General features: G+C 44.4%; 1 protein-coding gene across 1 annotated transcript in view; it reads left to right on the top strand.

Annotated features, from left to right (window-relative positions):
- Window positions 1-15,870, top strand: part of LOC8034784 (kinesin-like protein KIF16B) — a 65,856-nt gene extending 49,986 nt beyond the window's left edge. The window contains exons 30-37 of the mRNA XM_029986693.3: window positions 1,481-1,673; window positions 2,731-2,876; window positions 3,791-3,868; window positions 5,362-5,410; window positions 5,500-5,628; window positions 6,679-6,771; window positions 7,395-7,478; window positions 13,163-15,870. Coding sequence (XP_029842553.2) covers window positions 1,481-1,673; window positions 2,731-2,876; window positions 3,791-3,868; window positions 5,362-5,410; window positions 5,500-5,628; window positions 6,679-6,771; window positions 7,395-7,478; window positions 13,163-13,315 — 925 coding nt within the window. The 3' untranslated portion in view covers window positions 13,316-15,870. The remainder of the gene's footprint in view (window positions 1-1,480; window positions 1,674-2,730; window positions 2,877-3,790; window positions 3,869-5,361; window positions 5,411-5,499; window positions 5,629-6,678; window positions 6,772-7,394; window positions 7,479-13,162) is intronic.
- The last annotated feature ends 5,879 nt before the right edge of the window (window positions 15,871-21,749 follow it).

The following is a 21,749-nucleotide window of genomic DNA, read 5'->3' as shown; positions in this document are numbered from 1 at the left end:
AACCAAACATTCCTTTGTGAATGGGCCTTTAAAGGCTGGTTCACACAGCGCTGTTTTCTTAAGGCTGGTTCATATAGCTCTATTTTCTAACATTACATTGTGTTAGGAAAGCTTATCTACAAGTCACCGGGACATCTGTGATTTATGTTAAGTGTGGCTACCAGTTTAAAGAGAAAAACATGCAACGTTCGAGACACAAATGTTTCGGTGGCTTCTACATATTGTGAGAAATCAGAGCTGTGTGCACATTCACGCTTTGCATTCCGCGTCCCGGGCTACTCCTTCCACTGGTTGCAATGCTTTGTATGAAGCACGAATGTGCCGGTGACTCACGGCCGGATCTCGACGTAAGCATACGTAAGCTTTGTGACCTAAGGAAACAGTGCTGTGTGAACCAACCTTAAGGCCCATTCCCACAGTAGTGTTTTCTTTAGTTACTTAGGTTACATTATAAGACAGCGGAACATCCGTGCTTTGTATGTCAGCATGTCATGTGCAAAACTACCTGGCTGCCATGCTTCGTACAAGGCATGGATGTCTTGGTGATTCCTATTTATTGGAGGGAAGCCAAAGAGCTTCGATTGTTTGTGCTGTCCTTGATGTTCTGTTTTGCCGGTAGGAAACAAACATTAGGGCATCAAACTAGATCCCGAACTAAGTGGACACTATGTTCTATTAAGCAACGTAATGCTAGTCTATTCTAATCTGTCCCAACTTAAACTAACCAAAATTTAGACAAACCGAAACTAACCTCACTCTGACATTATTATGACCTAACCTAATGTTAGTCCTTGTTATCCTGACCTAATCTAGCCTCATAATTATTTCTTACAATGGCCCGTTCACACACTTGTCACATGTCAGGACTGTGTGCCTTAAAACCTCTTAAAATCTCTTACTGTGAAAGAACACACTGGCCCCACTTGTTGAGTGGAACACTTGGCGATCCCGTTTATTTATCATTCTTTTCACGCATCTCTCTTTCTCTTAGCTTGAAAAACTTTTGTCAATGTTATAGAAACCATTTCTCGTAGGAAGTACATACATTTGACCTCGCAAATGCCGCGAAACCTTCGCTCTAGTGAAATGCAGTTCCAGGGTCAGCGTGCCAGTGTATTCTCTCGTCGTAAGAGATTTTAAGAGGTCTTGAGACACTCGACCATAAGAAGTCGCGAGTGTGTGAACGGGCTTTAAGTCTTGTAACTTGACTCCAATTTAGATCAGCGAATCTAATCCTGAACTAATTTAGATGTAACTTTTTCTAGCCATTCTAGACCTCTCAAGTCCTCCATGCAAATCACATTTTATATAGCTTATTGAGGTAGTTATCTCAAATACCCTTAACTACTCTTACAACCTCTCTTCCATCTTAACTATAAGGGGTTTTTATCACGTTACAGTAAGCACCTATTGCTACTGAAAGTCTTCCATTTGCCTTTTTTAAATGAAGGTTGCTTTAGATTTGCACTATCGTTTTCAGGCTGCAGGAAGAACTTTCAACGCTTAGCAATGGCAACGACTTCCCCGACGTTCTGGAGGCGAACTGCAGCGGAGCCACGTCACCTTCCATACAGAACGACTCTTATGCGCTCTTCCGGCCCGACGACCTTGGGCCCCTAACCTCCTCTCCCATTGGGTCCAGCAAGTCTGAAAGACTCCACCATAGCAACTGGGTGAGTTGCTGCTAGATCTCGTGACATGCAAAGCATAGAACTAGCACTGTTGCAATATCTCATAAGGGGGGCTTTTCTTGCAGGGGTTTTCTTGTATTGGGAAGCTTCAGACCAGCATTGTTGGGCTGTTTTATGCTAGACTGCTAGAGCTTTTCTAGAGGTGGTTTTGCTTGCAGCTTTAGGCTAGTATTGTTGGGGTGTTCCTTGTGGTTTTCTTTTATAGGAATACTTTTAGGCTAGCATTTTTGTGTTGCTTCATGCTAGAGTCCTTCTTGTAGGTGCGCTTCTATAGCTAATTGGCTCAATCTTTATATCTTTATTTGAGTTGCGTCTTAGCTAGAAGGCAGCCTTGTATCAACTTCGGAAAGGGACGACTCCCTCCATACAATTTATAATTGTTGTGGGATTCGTCTGGAGCGTATACAGATGGTGTGTTTAAAAGGAAGAAGAATATGATGGTGTTATAAGATGTTTGCACAGTTTCTCTGACCTTAATCATTTGTTGGAAATACAAGGCTAAAACGTAGCATTGTATTAAAACTAGTGCTACCTAATAATCCTCTCCTGAGGACTCCTAGGTCAGCAAAGTCTACTGAGGCAACTATTGCTTTTTGTACAACCATTTGAACTTGTTTTTGTGGAACATGGAACTTCTTTTGTAACTGTAATTAAGCCCTGAGATAACTTCAACTTTTTCAGCATTTTGCTCTACTGTAAGAAACTTTATTTTCGCAGGCTTAATATTTTGCAAATGTTCCAAATATTTCGTAGCCAAAAAATTTTATGGTTAGAGGTGATGTGCTGGTATTCATTATCATGGATTGATGAGCTTGCATGGTTAGTATTTTCCAGTATTTTTTTTATACCTCGAAATTCACTAAAATTGGGTCCTCACTAAAATTGAACCATTCACAGTATTTACATTTGCCCAAATATTTCTCTTTGTTGCATTCACCACAACCAAGTGCCGAGAGATAAAGGCACACACGCCGTAACAATGGTGACCCTCAGAACGAAAGATACGTTTCTTACGAAATTGTGTCTTCTGTGTTTGCAGGATCTTCGAGGGCTTGAGGAGAAGTTCCTCGTGGTTGAAAAGGAGCTCGAAACGCGGCGAAAAGCGTTTGAGGCCGAGATGGACGAGGAAGGCAACGATGCCTACCTGGGACAACTCAAGGAGATGGAGATCAGACACCAGGAACAGTTGAGTGCATGCATAGACCCGTTTATGAGTTCACTGCCTGGTGCGATAGCATCTCTGAGCAAACTCTCCGCACTTTTCGTGTCCGTACGCGCGCTGCGACCAACGAAGTAGGTGGCACGCATCTGTTATATTGTCATGAAATGAAAGTAATGAACAAATGTAAAACTAGAAAAAAAAAATGATTAAAGAGAACTTGGTTTACAAACTGATAAACTAACATACAACACATGTTGCGTCGGTGACGGAAGGGCGACCGTCTCGAAGAAGCACATTACCACTGCTTTAATACTTGTTGTACGTTCAGGAACGTTCTAAACCAGAATGCACGATGACAGCCAAAATTAAACTACATTAAAAAAAAAAAAAAAAAAAAAGATTAATTGATAAAAAAGAACCAGGACAAGCAAGTTCGAACCAAGCAGGTTTGCGTGACATCCGCATGTGTTCTGAACTCTGCCACTCATGCGCAATAGACCTACTTTAATTGTGCATATGGGGTGTAATGCGTTTAACGAATGCGATACCATAATTAGCTTACAAATGCAAAGACAGATGCCAAGGGTCTTATTATGTTTGCATGCATATTATGTTTATATTTTATAAGAGAGAAACATTTGAATTGCAGAGAGGCTACAACAAAAGTCTATGAAAAATAGGCAGTTATGTCAGAAAATTGTGTAAATTGGTTCTATATGCAAGGGAAGACTTCATGGATGTCAACGAAAAGTGTTCCTAGTGTTTCCACAGTAGTTCCCAATCAGTTTATTAAATAGATGTTTACGCGGTACTAAAGGGTGCAAAATGCTCTCGCATTTCAACGATGTTAATCTGCGTGGTAAGTTGAGCAAAAAAGTTTTTGCCTGTCCTACAACGTTCTTCTCTCAAAAGAATTTTCTCTGTGTGCCGATGTTAGGTTGCTGGACCTGATAAAGAGAAAGGCCGACAAGCTGAAGAGGCAAAATGTGGGACTCCTTCATTCGTCGTACTTAAAGTAGGTGTCCCTCAATTCTCAGCTTTTCTGGGTGCTCTCACCCCTAGTAGCTAAGTTCTTTGGGCCAAAATTTAGTTTTTGTTAAAAAGCCCAAAGAAGCCAAAGAAGAGCCAGCTTGAACCCCTTTGGCCCGAATCTGATGATATTGGCCCTAATTTGCGAAGCAAGTGCCAGTTTATCTTCATTGCTGGTAGGTAGTTGCGGCTGACATCTAGCATCTTTGGGCCTGAGTCGCCAATCGAGTCGAGAAAGACACGACTAATTTTTAAGCCTCTTGCTACGGCATAGGACCTACTCTGCAGCAGCACACCCAGTGTTACACCGTTGCAAGAGGCTTAAAAACTGGTCTTGTCTCTCTCTGTCGTACTTGGTTGCAAATGTGAACAGCGGTTTAGGATTGCCAACCTTGTGGCAAGTTAGGTGTTTTTATGGCATGCTCCTCGAGACAATGCATTTTGAGCTGCCTGTCTGGAATTCTTCGACCGTAAGAGAGCACAACTCTCGTTTTGTTACGTCACTACCGTAAAGTCCCGCAAGAATGTTCACCCAAAATGGAGAGATAAATGTTGAAAAACATGTGTTGGTCTATTTTTGGGAATGCAACAGCAAAATTTTATCCAAAATTTGTGATAAACACCGGGGTGCCCACTATAAACCACGTGACACGGGAACTGGTATCGTGGACACGGCAAATTCGCGTTTCACGATGCAATATAGGTACATGCGCGAACAACTCTCCCGTCACGAGAACCAATATTGTGTGCATAGATCGCTGACAAAAACGAGAAAACCCGTCACACGTACCACTATCACAGATTGTGCGGTCGATGTGATTCCCGTTAATCTCCGCTTGATGTCCGACGGGAAACACATGCCCGACTGGAAGGGGGGGGGGGGGGGGGGGGATGTAATGTCATTTTTATGTTACGGATATTTAGCCAGAAAAACGGGATTTTACAGTCGTGTGAAACTGCTTGGATCTTTTGTATCTAATCTCGGGAAAAGAATAGGCTGTTGGGCAGGCTACGACAAGGACTCTGATAGAAGCTTATGTTCTGTTTTATTTGGCTGCAAATCAGTATCTGTGTCCCATTGTTCATTATCAATGGCATAGCTGTTTTTTGGTTTGCTTTTTGTGAGAAGATATTGAGAGATTATTTTCTAAGAGAGCTCGTATCCTTGCAAGATGAACAGAGCAGTGTGCAAAACTTTAGTAACCTGCTGAGTTTTGTGTCTACTTTTGATGCTTGGTGGCTTGTATTTTGAATAATATTTAGTTACTAACAAGCATCTTGAGAAATTTATTCTTCTCAGACAGTTTTTAATGAAGCCCTACGTAAGGTGCCAGTCATGTCGAGAGGGAGTTTTATTGTAATACTTACAAATTCGCTGTCAAAGCAGTCATATTCCATCAGAACTTCACCCGATTAAATAATACGACTGCTTTTCTTGTTTTGACCAGTGTCTAACCATATTTTTGAACACTGTTGCAGCAACTCGGTCAGTTCTGGCAGACATCAGCACATGACTTCCCGATCGCTGGTAGGTTTCTTTCAGTTGCTTGGCTTTTTTTTTCTTCAATCGTACATTACCGAGTGCTCATCAACCGATCCCTCGATCGCCCATTTCAGCCAATCCTCCCAACACATCCACACTTCGGCGTGGAACTTGGCACCGAGGAGTGCCCGATCCGCATCTCCATACCCTCGTACACGTTGAGGGGTAGTGGATCTAACGCACACATAGAGTATGAGGTGAAGGTGAGCACAAGTTTCACGAAGGACTTCGGCGATCGACGCTGTAGGAATTTTTCCGAGAAATTTCGGGTGCATGGCTACGATGGAAGTGTCGCATGGCGTAAAAGGGGACATTGTAATTCTCGGTAGCACTCTACAGCTATTCTACTTGAAGAGCTTGAACAAATAAAGGATAATGAATTTTGCGCAAGTTCTTTAGTCATGCTTGACGAAGTCGTTGTGCTATGTCGAAAACGGTTTTGGTTTGGCAAATCTCTGCGCAATCATTCATGCGCCGAGACCCATACTGCACCTTCCAACTAGAATGCCATTGGTTGTTGCTACGGTCGCACGATCGCTTATGCCAGCCAGTGGGAGTGAGGTGCAACCAGCGAGGGATCGTAGCTGCGACGGTGACACTATTGCAATGGGCACCAAGGTTCAAAATGCGTCAAATTAATGAATCTGCTAAATTTGGCGGGCAAGACCAAGAGATGTCGCCCACAACATTTAGCGGATGGTGGTCACATGACTACAGTTGCTACATGACATGGTCGAGCGACATTGATGACATCACTTTCATGTCGCTTTTTCGTGTCAGTCGCTTTTTTGCCTTTCCTTATAGCCAGCCTTGTAAGATATTTTGTGTTAAAACTCCAGATTTGCCTCAGAATGACATCTGACATTTTGCTTGCTATACGTGGCTTGCATTGACGTCACATCAGCTACCATTGTGTTGGCCTTGCTGCTGAGTGTATTTTTTACAGCATACTTTTCTCAACAAGAGCAAGTAGTTATGACAACAAGCATGATGTGAGGATGTCACGTGCGAGCCGTGTATTAAACTTAACCTTTTTTGTGGCCGAGTCTGTTGGCAAAATGTTGATTGCCCTGCCTGTTACTTCCCGCTGTATTTTCTTTTAGAATCCTACTTTGAGGCATGTTCAAAGTCGACATCTTAATTTGATATGGGATTCGAAGCCCACCTGATTGCAAGAGCAAGCGTAATCGAGAACATTATGCATAAAAAGTTTGCCTGACAAGAATCTGATGTCGACACGCAATAACTTTCAGGTTGTTGTCATGGACGACAGCTGGACGTTATACCGGAGGTACAAACGCTTCAGGGAACTGCATGACTACATGAAGCTCAAGTACAGAAACAAGGTAAGCTGACTGTGTGCATTGCTTGCAGTGCAATGATAGAATGGTTTCTAATCTAAAATGCTGTTTTCGCAATGGTTTTGCATTGTCGGCTGCTATCATTTTTTACTGATAGTTTTTACCTTGGTATATTAGTGTCAGGAGGCATTTAAGTAGATTTCTTTATTTTGTATTGGCAGTTTGGCAGTCAAACCAAATGTGTCCCATTACCTGAATCCAGGTCATGTAGTTAAAAAATTTGGATAAACTTTGTTTTTCCCTCGAAAATGGCAAATAATGGTTTCCCACATTTATGTTTTAACTGCCACACCTTACAGCGATTTTACAGTAAACAATTGATACTGGTTTGCACTCGCTTAACTTTCGCAGATTGAGAAGTAACACAAAATATTGATTGTGTGAATCTATTGCCAGGGCTTGAAAATTAAGAGTCAGTGTGTCCCAGGGAGCAAAATTTTGTTTTATGAAATATTTCACACTGGCACCATATTGATAGATTCTCTGTAATCTTCCAGAAATACTAAAACTGACAGTTTGTGTAAAAAGTCATTGGGGTTTCGTACCTGTGCTTTGTGATGTCCTTTGTGCAGCTTCTTAAGATCTTATTTTCATGTGTTTTCTTAAAGGTTTCCTTGCCCTATTTTCCGCCGAAAATACTCTTTGGAAATAAATCGCAAAGACTAGTGGAAGAGCGGCGAAGAATGCTGGAGGTGAGGCCTTGAATCCGTGTTTACACGTGTACCTCATATTTTTTTTTTTTCATTTTCTTTTGTGGTTAGGGTTATTAATACCGTAATATCCCAAGTCATCACCCACCCACCTGCCGCATGAAATTTATAAAATATTGGGGTGGGCCATGTCTTGGTGGACAAGCGCAAAAAGTTTAGAAAAAGTTGAAGAAACGCCCCTCAGTCAAACCCGCATATATCGAACTCTCAAAAAATTGTGAATTTGTTCGATATATCGTGTAATTCGATATAACAGTTTTAATTAATTTGACTCAAAAATCCACTTTTTGCTGACATATTACACAATGAAATAGTCTTGCATCTCTTGCTGCCTTTTCTTCTTTGCATCCTCTATAATGATATTTTTCTACGCTATCGACGGACCCCAAAATGCTGAGCCCGCTGCCTTCTTTATTCGCGCATTAGCGCCAACTATGACGAGAGCACGGAGCACGTCGGAGCTGGAGCACCTTTTCCTGTAGAGCGCCGTTTTGCTCTGCAAGTTGGCTTTCCCGTACGGCAGGTGGCCGCGTCACCTGCCATACGATACACGCAATGATTGGAAACAGCAAAACAGATCAGTTAAAAATCAGGTAGACATAGTCAACGCGGACAAGGCAAGATAAGAGTCACTTACGATCATGTAAGCGACGTTATCGCGTGCAGTCACTGAATTCTTGCATCATACCCCGGCCACATGTCAAAATGAATGTAATTTCGATCGAATGACATTATGGGGTCGACAAATCCGCTTGCGGCGCTCGTATAATCACTCAAGACCGCGAGCTGATTAAACCCTATATCACTGAATGAAAATATATTAACTTTTCCATGTGGCAGGGGTACTAAACGTACTACTTAGTCAACTAATTTACTTCTCCATATGGACTCAAGCTGCCTTAGAACAAAATATAACTTATTTTGTGTACAATAATAGTATTACCTTAATACAGTTCAGATTCTAGTATAAACGCGGTAAAGGCAATAAAACAACATTAGTAGAAATAAGCACAGAACCACAAACAATGCACTTTCAATAATCACACAAACTTGTTTTTCACCTTCCAGTGAAAACTAGATTACCGCGCATATTTACAAATGTCGACGCAACTGCACACGAATAACTACAAAGAACAAAATTCCAATCTATCACGCGATTAAAAAGCGATTGCAGCATTTTACTTGCGTCCTACATAACCAAGAAAGCCCGTAAATAAGTTGTTTCTCACTTGTCAATCGTATCCATACGTCCCACAATATCCGTGACGAAAACATTTGAACACAAACTCCAAGAAGCCTCTCTGTCGAGAGAGAGGTCTATCGATTAATCGACCAGAGTCATCGTTGGCTAGTTGTCACACGTCACTCAAACTGTAGCAGGACTTGTTTCACGAATCCACGTTAATGCCGTAGTATCAAGCAAACGCAAAAAAACTACCCGAGACTACGGTGATGACAGAAATACGACGGGAAACAAGTCTCAAAAGTACCACACACGAGAGCAGCGGCGACGAAAGGCTTAACGTCGACCCATCTGTTGCTCGTGTGCGCTCCCTGCGACAATGACTGGATTTTTTTTCGATTTCCTTCCCTTCGTAAATGTCTCAGTGTCCCTTTTCAGACAGTCAGCAGCTCACACACAACGTAAATTTACCAGAATCGGAGCCCGTATGAGGGAAGATGTCACTAATGTCGCATCGAAATGATCAGAGCCGGTTCATTCAAAAAGTGTAAGGAGCTGCGGGACAGCCTGTAGTCCCGCGGTTACGGGGATATTCTTAAATATAAATTTGCTACTCTCAACCTTGGTAACGCGTCGTATATTACGTTTATAATATATATATAATAAATTGTACAAGACTGCACCCCTAAAACATATATTAATGTCGGATAAACGCACACGAACACCACCGCGCCGCTTGACAAGAAACATTTTTTTCACGTTGATAGCATCGATAGCAGATATTTCCTCACATAGTTGAGCCATGTCCTTCCTTCCTCCGACATTGTGACGTAACCTCTCGGAGCGCTATGGCCTTCTTCTCTAGGATGTGTTGACGGAGCACCCGCTCCCTCCGCAAAAGAGATTTTTTTTTCTTCCAAACAATCAATGTGGCAATCGAGAAAAAAAAAAAATAAAAGCCAGCGTGCTTTGCATGCTGGTTTTTCTCCAATGCGGCCGCTCGCTTTGGGGAAAAGCCAGCTTGCAGAGAAAAACGGCGCTCTTGGCATTTCGATATATTGCCAGCGGCTGCTATTTTTGTTATATGTAACCATAGTTTTTGCTATATATTATCACTGCAATATTACTGTACACAAAAACTGTTCGATATTAGGAATAATTTTATGTAAACGGGTTCATTGTAGTCGGGTTTGACTGTACAGTTAAACCTGGATATAACAAAATTGATAAAAGTTTGCAATATTCGTTATTGGAGGATTTCATTACATGCAGTTTTCGCGGAAAAACTCATAAAGGACATGTGGAAAGAAAGCGAAAATTAAAAATCCACATGGGCAAACTCACCACGTCATTTATTTAGTGGAAAAGAAGTCTGTAAGCTTGCCTTGTGTCTTTCGTGCGAGCGAAGGCAGCACGCAGCACTCAAAGGACACCAAAGCGTTTAGAGCGCTGTCGTTGTCCTGGGAGCCGACGACCCGGCGTAATACATCGATGGCATCTAAGACCTCCCTCGCGATAGGCACCAAAGGCTGCTCTGCTCGCCTTTGGTGGCAATTGGACAAGAAGATATCTGCATTTTAGATACAGTCGCCGACCGATTATTCGGACTTCACAGGGAATGAAAAAACGTCCAAATGATAGAGCAGTCCGAAAAATCAGCCGATGGAAAAACTTGCCTCTATTACTTTCAAGTGGGCTTAAAAAAGCTGTGAATAGTGCCTTGTTTCAGGTTACGCCTCCGTTTCCGTTCGGCAACTTTCTGTTAGCTTGAGAATTGCTGCCTTCTTTTCTAGCGTTATGGTTGAGTATTTTCTGCGCTTCTTAATAACACATTGCGGCGGCAAAAGGACAGATGGGGCTATGACGTCCAAGCCAGCATTGTGCGAATGAGATAAGAGGCGCAAAACCACGAGTGCAAAATGGCGACTGGTGACGCGAAAAAACGCAAAAAGCAAAGTGATAATAATGATGATGATATGACAAGCAGCTAAATGAAAAAAAAAGGGCTAGCATAGCGTCACCTAGCGGTAGGACTCAGGAGTACTCAAGTAGCGCCAGTAGCGCTGCCAAACCAAGCCAATCCATTTGCAGCCAACATAGAATTCAAAATGGCCGCTTCTCGATGGTTTTTTCCGCTGATCGTTCGCAACGATTTTGTCCGAATAATTAAACTTTCGGACTTCAAGTTGTCCGAAACATTGGTCGTGAATATACGCTATTTCTATGGGGTAAGTCACGGTTCCGCCCTTAGATCCGAAATATGGAACAAATCCAAATGATCAAAGTAAAAAAAAAAAAAAGGAGATTGCGGTGGTGCGAGTTTGTCAAATCAAGGTTATCCAGCGCGAGCACTTCGTTACATGGAGTTCACAAATACAAGCGCTTCTATGAAAATCGCGTCGGGGAATTGAAGAAGTTTGTTAAATAGAGAATTTCGTTGTATACAGGTTCGTTACATCCAGGTTTAACTGTAGTTCAACTGCACAGGAGATACATTAAACTCTAAACTGGAATTAGTTTCAATGTTTCATGCAAGAAATATTTATGAAAGGCCGTTTTACTATCGCAAAGGCCATTGCTTGCATACGCGTGATGAACACTGTGGATCGGCATACAACGGAAATGTTTGTTTCGTGAGAGCGCATTTTTTCTTTCTCATCTTCATTAGTGAAAAAAAAATAGTCAGCAAGAAAATAGAAAAACCAACCAGGTGCAACGAGCGAGTGGGCGAAAGAGGCAAAGAAGAGCGACGCTGGGGGGGGGGAGGGAGGGAGGGGAGCGGAAAAGCCAGTGATCGAGTTGTGCAATACTTTGGTGTCAGGCCAAGTTGGGTGCCTTGTCAATCACAAGGACTCTCGTATTACTTTCTTGTTTGGTGCACACATGCGTGCGTCCGTGTGCGGCATGCTATCAACGCAGGTTGAGGCGGCGTTGCTGCGTGGCGTGGATGGCGCCACAAACACAGAACTCGAAATGGGACGCCTTACAAACATCTGCGTGGGCTGTTCCTGCAAATCTTTATTTACACATTGGCTTTGTCTCAAACATTGCACAACCTACCAACCACAGTCACAACGTGCCGGGAGAAGGAGCGGGTTTGTGGTGACCGTTGTATTTCGGCGGAGGCGGACTTTGACCTTACACTCCGCAGTTACACTCCGGGATATGAAACGTTCGCTGATCTTACAATCTCTGAATAGGTTACTGCTTTTAATATCTGTCCAACTTTTTTTATTGTCCGACCAAAGTTTTTTGGAAGCAAAACAAAATTTTATTTTGTTACCTCTATCGTTTTCTTTCTGCACGCATGTACTCAAACTTAGGGGTCGTGGAAATTGGGGAGGAAATGCGTAAACAACGGGAAATGTCTTTCCTCCCTTCGTTTTACTAGTCCTCCGACTATAAGGCCTGCGGCCACGTCATTTGGGTGGGATGAAAGTTTGCGGATTGTGGAGTCCGGCGTGGTTGTATTTCTAGGAGTGGGGCGATCACTCGTTGCTTATTTTGCAAATCGATATTCACCCAAAAAGTGGGGTCGGCGGTGACTTGGGGATGAGTGATGACTGGGGATATTACAGTAAGTAAGGACTAGATCAGTTTTAAATAGTTGAAAGTCAAGGGTTGGTTCGTAGTTCTAAAAAAATGAGCCTGTTCTGGATAAACCTTGTTTGCTTGTACTGTTTTAGTTTTTATTGGTAGACCCCTATAATGTGTTCAAAGAGCGAAACAAAACCTAGAACTGTACTTTTCGTAATGATTGAAATGATTGTACAAAGGTGAAAATGTGCATGTATTTGCTTGAAGCAAATCGTTTTAAGAGCAGCATAATTCTTCCTTTCAAATCAGTGCTGTGTAGCGAACAACAAAATTCTCAATGTTTACTCTGGATAAGGTTGACTTGATTATGTTTTAAAGTCCAGCACAATGCCTTAAAAAGTATGGGGTCATTATTCAACATCAATTGGCTTTTGCTTCACTTCAGTTTCAGTTAAAGTCGTTCAATAAACCATTGAATAAATATAATAGAACTGTTGTAGAAGATCATTCTGAGACGACAGATATTAAAACAGGAACTTTTGTATGCAATCCTTGAAGTTTTGGGGCTCCTGTGATGCTTTTGCATGCTTCAAACACCTTATTTAATAATGCTGCAATGTTTCTGAAGTTGATATGCACACCTCATTTATGGTATGGCAGATCAGTTCACATGATACTCTATTTTAGATGTTGGGCCATAGAGCAACGGACCATTGTTAAACACAAATATAATCTTTTCTGCATTCAGTTGATCTCAAAGTGTTTCAATTTACGGAAATTAAGGGCTCAGTATTATAAGTTATAGACGTTTCTGAACCCTTTATAAAATAAAGTTTTGAATTCAAAGGATTAAAATACATTTTTATTTGAAAGGTTTTTGGCAGTCTATAAAACTCCCAAAAATTTAAGAATGCCGAGTCTCAGTTGCTTGGACGGGATCTTCCAGGTGTACCTGATTGAACTGGTGAACGTCTGTCGACGGGACCTTACCTGCCCGTTGCACCGGTCGGTGCAAGGGCTGTGCAAGCAGCACATGTGGGAGTTTGCACCATTCTTCCGAAAGGGCTGCTTCGAGACCAGCAAGCACAGCACGGGATGATGCTGTCCGTTTTTACACACCTGCTTCCCATTGTTTGCGGTTGTTTTTTTATGCTGCTGCAGACAGCACAACTGTTTGTTGTCCCATCCCTCCCATGTTATTTTATGAGAGGGACCCGATGTATCATAATTCTATGCATGCATGCCTGAATGGAGACTGCATGTGGCTGAGGTGCAAAGGGAACGGGCTTAAAGGCCAACATACACCTCATGCTTTACACTTTTGCTTGCTTCCTTTTTCCTCTCACACCCTCTTCCTCCTTTGTCACTCGTCTTTCTAATATTTCTTTGGTCGGATGTAACTGGCAATCCTGATTCATTGTTTATAAGAACCTGAATTCAGGTTCACCCTTGGTCCAGCGTACGTTGAGAGTTGATCTGGATCCAGATTCATCTTTGATCCAGTTGAGATTCATGGTTGATATCAATCCTGATAGTACAGATCAACTTATGATGTGGAGTTTGTCTGGTCTAAGTTTATTTTTGACACAGGCTGAATTGAGAGTTGATTTGAATTCAGATTCATCTTTGATCCAGGCAAGATCCAGAGTTGATCTGGGTCTCAATACAGACCAACTTTTGACCTGGATCCACATGCACCTTTGGTGCAGGCTGGATCCAGATTTGATCTGAATCTAGATTTACTTTTGATCCAGACCAGATCCAGATTTGATCTGAATCCAGATTTACTTTTGATCCAGGCTAAGTCCTGAGCAGATCTAGATCTCATTGCAAATCAAATTTTGATTCAGAATCGGTGTAGACCCAATCCTCCTCTGATCCAGGCTAGACCCAGAATTTTCTTGGTCCCAATAGAGATCAACTTTGGATCCAGACTCTATTTGGTTTAGGGCTATCCTGATCAACTCTAGGTTCCCTCAAAGTTTAATTTATGTGTTCCTTTATTCTTTCTTTTGCCACCACCTTCACAGTTTTGGGAGAGGAGGCGGCCGGAATGGTCTTGCTTGCAAAAAAATTTAAGGTGTACATTGGCCTTTAAGTGCGGTGCTTTTTTTTTTATTCGTAGGCAGGGGTTGTATTTATGAAAGTTGTGCCTGAGAGAGTATCCCTCTGCAATGCATGAGGGTTGAATTTGCACACAGGGTTGATTACTGTTTTTTCAAGATCCAGTTTGCACTGGGATTGACGAGAACGCTGTTCAAGGGTTTTGTTCAAGACATCTAGTTATTCAAATGCTTGGCTTCCCATCAGATGGTGCCGGGCTTGTTACAGTTGACTGTTTTTCTCTGCCCGAGCTCGGTGTATTTTTGTTCTCAACATCTTCAACCCTTCCTTTTACCATGACAGTGTATTCTTGCTGGTCTGTTCGTTGAAAAATTGGGCAGAATCAGTCTAAACATCAGTACCAAATTTTGCACTCCATAAACATGTATGCAAAAGTGCTATTGTGATAAATAAGGCATCACTTGGGGATGTGTTCGTTATCCCTGTGGAGCACGCTTGCCGGTTATTGTGCTCAAATATTTGCAACAAAAACAAGTCGCTGTACATTTTCTGCAGAACGATCGCCTCAAAGCCCACCAGAAAAAGAAAAGGAAGCGCAGTTTTTAAGGTAGTTCTTAATATGACAAAAAATTTATTGAGCTCTGGGAAAACTTGTGCAAGACCTTGACAACGAAAATTTATTATTCATTTTTTGCTGTGCAACTTTTTTTTTATGGACTGTTCTTGAAGCTGAGCTGGCAGCAAAAGCAATGCAATGGACTTCATCACTGTGCGTAGCAATACTGGGTGTGCCTCTAGAAATGATGCATAGAACTTGATCATATCGGAACATGCGTGCCTTACGTCGGAAGGGTGCCCAGTAATGAAATAATTAATTTGAGCCTTAGGTAAGAGTGGGACGCTTCCTATGGAATTGTCTTGTTTTATTGCTTTGCTGGTATTTTAGTTGGCAGTTGTCACTGCGCACATGATGTGATCCTCATACTTCGCACAATCTTCGAGATTATATGTGTAAATGACAGCGCTCGAAGAGTGTGATAATTTAATAAGGCTTGGCCGCATCACGTACTCAATAGATCCCTTTCGAAAGAGTGCGCCATCTAACAGCTGCTGCGCTGTTTATCCGTATCTTCCATTGTTTGGGCTGACACAACTCTGAACGTATATTGGACACGAGGGTTTCATCAGCGTTCGGCGTGAACTCTCGTCCAGTCAAACGCTTCGTACCCAAAATATGGCAACTAAAATGTTGCTTGATGAAATTTTGAAAAGGGTCTGTTACAGTACCGAAAACCGCTCATTGTTTGGTGTTCTGCTTCGACACAATTGGTCAAGTTGAAGCGCCGATGGTTTTAGTATTTTTGTTCTTTGTTTCTTCAAGCGTGTACATATGGATGATAGAGATTAGACTTGCTCAAGTGTACTATAGAATTGCTCGTGGTTAGGTAACTTTTTTTTTTTTTACACGCACAGAGATTTGAGTTGGGGAGTGTTTAGCCAACCTCACATGATCTGAGTTATTTATCTTGACTGCATTTCACTCGACCGTTTCTTACTGAATGGTCAATAAATGTTTATTGTTTGCACATATGCAATTTTCTGTTTCAGTGAATGGGAGCCATTTGTTTGTTTATTTGATACCTGCACGGCCCAGTAAGCATTACAGTGGGACGTTTGCTAGAAATTATGAACGTATCGCACAGAACAGCACTAAACAAATAAAAAAAAACTATCGACAATAACAAGTAAAAAAAGAATTTCGGGGCTCATCTCTTCGCTTTAACAAGAAAAAACAGGTTGCAGTAAGACTCTGCAAGGATCCTTATTTGGTAGTAAAACGCTAGCAATCATTTTAAACGGAGTTAAACAATAACCAAAAACTAAATTAGAGGCGCTATCAAGCAGCTCCGGTGCAGCGTCAGACTTGGCTACTGCGCAACGGAGGCGCACAACTGGGCACGCGGCGGCGCCAGTGCTTCTGTCGCGGCTACGACGTCACTGGAATGCGAAGACAGACGAGGCGCGCGCGGCGGCGGCGGCTCCGGCGCGCCAGCTGTGCGCCGTGTGACGTCACTGCTCCTCGCGCATGCGCAGCACGGCACTCCAGGAGCCACGCGAAACTGCTCAACCTCGGCCAATGTAGCTCACGCTACAAAAACCACCTGGCGGATGCCTGGGAAGCTTTGATGGAATGTCGTGACGACATCGGATCGGTAAGAGAAGTGCCACAACGGAAGATGCTCTAGGGGTATCGCAAACTTTTGTCGAACTTCAATTTTGATGGCGGACCTCATGGTTCGACTGGTTCGCCGCACTTCGAACTTTCACTAAAGTTAGAAGTTCGACTTAGGGACAGTGTTGCCCGGCTTCTACACGAATATTTCTAATTTTGGGAAACGAATAATTTAGAAAGGATTTTTATATTTTATAAAATGGTTACCAATGTTTACACCATGTAAAAGCAAAAAGATGCCCTTTAATGCTTTCGTTAGTAATGTGAACCAGTGATGCCAATACACCCAACAATTATTGCACTTTTCCTCCGCCAAGTGGAATCAGCTTTTTTTTTCTTAATTTTCGCGCATACGCACAAAAGTTGAACTTCAGTCGAACCTTTGTCGAACATCACGTTGAAAGTTCGCAAAAGTCTTACTTGGTCGACCTCGAACGTGGGAAGGTTCGCGACATCCTTATATGCTCACTCTGAGATTATATAACAGCGGACTTGACCTCCATGGTTTCAGCTCTCGCCTCGACAATCTTGATGCTGTTCAGCGTGCGTTTTTCTTGGAACTGTTCCTTTCGCACCATTTTACGGCGAGATGCCGCGTCACTGCGGGCAGAGGGCGGTGGGAACAGAATTTTGCATTGTGAGACACCAGTACACAGGCTTCCGAATGACGAGAAGCTCTGTTTCCTGCGGAGTCATCTTGCGTGCCCGTCCGTGGTACGTGCCCCCGAAAAGTGATTGCTCATGAGGCGAGCACCTTCGGGATGAGGACTACGTCCGAAGCTTCAGTGAGCTGAAGAGTGTATTTGCCGAACAGATACAATCGGTTGAACCCAGGAGTTCACCTAGTGTCTTATAGCAAAGCTGTTTATGGCTAGGGTTCCTTGGATTTCTCGTGTGCGTCAACAAAAATGAAAGACGCTTACAACACGTTGTAATGCCGAATTAGAGCGGAGCTCTTGAGGAGGACGAGGGAAGGGTACGGAAAGGACGGTATGGCCCTCCTCCTCATCTCGTGCGCTTTCCTCCTCCCTTTTCATCTACTCCTCCCGTGCACCTCCCCCTCCTCCTCACTCGTCCTCCTCCCCTCCTACTCACTCTTCCTCTCCTACTCCCCATCCTCTCTCCTCCCCCTCCTGCTCCCTCCCGCGCGGTGCATTATGGGAAACGTCCCATAATGCAACGCGCGCGTCACCGCGGTGCATTATGGGACGTTTCCCATAATGCACCGCGCGGTCCAAGGCACCGCATGGTCGGGTACTTCTTGTTGGGGGGCAACTTCGCCGAAAAGTCCTCGAACAGCAAGTCTTACAAATTGGAGCGGAACATGTTGGGGCTCATTCTGCAGTTCCACATGAAGCCTTCATGTTGCCACCCGCAGAGTAACCAGCATGTCTGGAAACAATGGCCAGTAACGCTTCTTTCCACGAAGAATGAGCCTGCAGTAGCTTACAAACCTGCCAAGCAAATCAACGCTTCCCTTGTGCTCATTATATTGCTGGATTGACTTGGGCTGTTGCACTTGAATTCTCTTGCATTGTGTTAGACCGCAGCGGGTCGTGTTCACCATCGGATAAACACTGTCATAGTTGCAAAACACACATCTGTTGTCATTCCATTTGACGGCAAGCACTTCTCCGTCGCAGAACATGTCGAACTTCCCGCATACTTTTCTGCTGAGTAACTTGGTGCCATTCCAGCGGGCACTTTTTCCGTCTCGCCTCTTTAACAGTTCCTGTTGCTCGAAAGCGTTTCCCAAGGGTCATGCTAACGGATTCCTCAAACAACCACCAATGGATCTTCCTGTAATTTTTTTCACCCCCTTTTTTGTATTTTACCTCTTAGAGTACGTCGACGCCCTTGGATACGGTCATCCATATCACTCGTGGAAAGAACCACATCCATACCACTCGTGGAAAGAACCGCATTCATATCACTCGTGGAATGAACCGCATCCATCGTTTTAACTACACACGCACGCACACACACACACACACACACACACACAGACACACACACATCACAATCAACGCACCGCTACTACGGAAATCCAGAGCGAAGAACAACCGGCGGCAACTGAGCACGCCCGCATTCCACCGCGCCGCGGCGCAATACCTCCTAGATAACAAAGCCGTGGTGCTGAATGAGGTGGCGTCATCAGAGAAGGTCAACGCCGGGCACAGATTGGACACGACGATTGCGTCAACATTTGGCTCTAACGTGACTCGAAGCCGAGCGCTGACGCAGCACTCGTCTCCAATCGGTGTCCAGTGTCAGCCTTCTCTGATTAAGCCATCTTATTCAACACTACTGCTTTGTTATCTAGGAGGTGTTGCGCGGCGCCTCCTCCACTCTGGCTCCGGGCCAGCTGTGCACGTGACTTTGCCGAAAACGAAAGGGCTCGTTTTGACGAAAACCCGGCGGTGTCTGTCAGTTTGTCAGCGCCGGGGAGAGAGGGAGAGGTTGACGCGTGCTCACGTCAGCGCTTCGGACCGATGTAAACGTCGCACGCGGCAACTGACAAACGAAAGACACCGCCGGGTTTCCATCAAAACGAGCTTTCTAGTGCTAACGCATTAAAAAAAAAAAAGTCCAGCTTCTCGCGGAACTTTACTAATTTCGCGTTTCATGTATTGAATTTAGATACCTGTAGGTGCATTTGAAATTAGCTTTACGCTATTTTATCAAAACGGTTCAGATTCCAAAAGCACGGTTTCTTCCCTCGACAAGCAAATCTTGCAAAAACTGCTTCGAGTAACAAATAAAAAGAAACTCATTATTATTTTATTTATTTTTTTGATGGGTAGAATATAGAGCTGAGTTTCAAGCGCAAAGGCAGCGCGCAAAGCAAGGGAATCGATGTAAGTTGTAACACATGAGCGACGAAAATGGGCGCCGCGCGGCAGTTTCCATGGCGACTTGCGCATACGCTGTGACGTGGCAGCTTGGCATAGGTTCACGTCACAGCGTCCTGGGCTGTTGCTATGGGAGTCACCGCGCGGCGCCCCGTTTTGTCGCTCATGTGTTCCCTGCATTAGAGGCGCACTTCGGCGGGTTAGTTCCGGTTTGTAGCTGTGTACTATAATATTTCTCGTCGCGTTGAGGTCACAACGAATTTTAAAGCGGTAGCTTTCTACGTCGGTCAAACCGGAACCGCTAAAAAAACCTAAAAAAATATCTAACCGGTGCCAAGGATTGAATCCTTGTAGCCGGCGTGGAAGCCGAGTGCGCTGCTGACTGAGCTACGGAGCCAGCACGCAGGAACGGGAGGAGCAGAGGCAGGTGATGTGAGAAAGCACGCAGAGCAGAGGGGAGTGAAAAGGGCAAGAAAGAGAGGAGCAGAAACAGGTGGTGTTGAAGGAGCGTGCGGAACGAGTAGAATTGCAGGGAAGCGCGCTTCCCCTTTCTTGGTGGGTCAGAAATTTCAGCGCAAAAGCTTTGTATCCGTGTGGTGCTGAACGGAAGAGCGCGCAGCGTCACAAAGAGGCAACGGTGTGACGTAATTGTTTCCGCACAAAACCCTGCCTTAGGCACCACCTGAACTAAGAGCACCACCCACCCCAGGCACTGAAAGACGAAGGGTAACCCTGCCCTAAGCACCACCCACCCCGCAAAGCTGCCGGATTTAAACGCGTTTGGCAGAATGACCAAACATGAAACCATTTCACGTCACGGCTTCCAGCGTGAATTCTGCCACTGTGCATTATGGCCTCCCAAAATGAATATTTTGAAAGTTAGTCGAGAACGTTTTAGTTAATTAGCTAATTAATTAACCGATTTTGTTTCTGTTCGAGTCACCCCCAACTTAGCCCCAGGGCTAAAAAAAATCCTAAGGCAAATTTCCTTTTTTTAAAAAATTCTGGTCCCCCTAAACTGGTGGACTCAATGGAGCGAAAAAAGCGACAAATTTCGCCCTGCGCGTCCGCTCTGCGCATTGCGTCAGTAGAGTGGCTGTTGCGCGGCTTGCAAAGCAAACATGCCGCCGGGCGAAGTTCGTCGATTCTTCGCCGCATATTCGCTCCACGGCGCAAGTTCTTAGTGATAAACTTTCAAGCCTGGGATTGGGTCATGCGAATACTCGAAACCTTCGAATATTGAAGCAAATAATGTCGTATTCGATTCGAAGTTCGAATCGAATAGGGCTATGCGGCAACTTCAAATATTCTCGAAAAATTTCGAAGTTTGAATTGCTGCAAAACGTGCCTTGAATGAGAAAAAAAAATGAAAGCCGCTTACAACTCCCTGTAACGCCGAATTAGAGCGCAGCTCTTGAGGAGGAGGAGGGAAGGGCACTGGGGGGGGGGGGTTAAACTAACCAGGGGGGGGTCACGTTACCTTGGGGGTCACGTGACCCCCAATGCCGATGATGTCATCACTGACGTCACTGATGACGTCATCAGTGACGATGACGATGCGGGTACCGATGACGTCATTAGTGACGTCACTGATGACTTCACCAGTGATGATGACGATGACGATGCGAATGTCGGAGACGTCATCAGTGACGTAGCTGATGACGTCATCAGTGATGATGACGATGACGATGCGGATGCCGGTGACATCAGTGACGTCACTGATGACGTCATCAGTGATGATGACGATGACAATGCGGATGTCGGTGACGTCATCAGTGATGATGACGATGACGATGTGGATGCCGGTGACGTCATCAGTGATGATGACGATGACGATGTGGATGCCGGTGACGTCATCAGTGATGATGACGATGACGATGTGGATGCCGGTGACGTCATCAGTGATGATGACGATGACGATGCGGATGCCGGTGACGTCATCAGTGATGATGACGATGTGGATGCCGGTGACGTCATCAGTGATGATGACGATGTGGATGCCGGTGACGTCATCAGTGATGATGACGATGACGATGCGGATGCCGGTGACGTCATCAGTGATGACGATGACGATGTGGATGCCGGTGACGTCATCAGTGATGATGACGATGTGGATGCCGGTGACGTCATCAGTGATGATGACGATGACGATGTGGATGCCGGTGACGTCATCAGTGACGATGACGTCATCGGGGGGTCACGCGACATCGGCGGGGGTCACGTGACCTCGAGGAGGGGGCCACGTGACTTCGGGGGGTCACGTGACCCCCCACGAGGTCACGTGACCTTGGTGGGGGGCTCGCGCGGTGCATTATGGGACATTTCCCATGATGCACCGCGCGGTTACGCCGACGCCGACGGCGACGGCGACGCCGACGCCGACG

This window comes from Ixodes scapularis, unplaced genomic scaffold, assembly GCF_016920785.2.
Source record: "Ixodes scapularis isolate PalLabHiFi unplaced genomic scaffold, ASM1692078v2 PGA_scaffold4__175_contigs__length_147842914, whole genome shotgun sequence".
Taxonomy (NCBI): domain Eukaryota; kingdom Metazoa; phylum Arthropoda; class Arachnida; order Ixodida; family Ixodidae; genus Ixodes; species Ixodes scapularis.
Note: the sequence above shows the minus strand (reverse complement) of the source record. Positions and strands in the feature narration are given on the sequence as shown.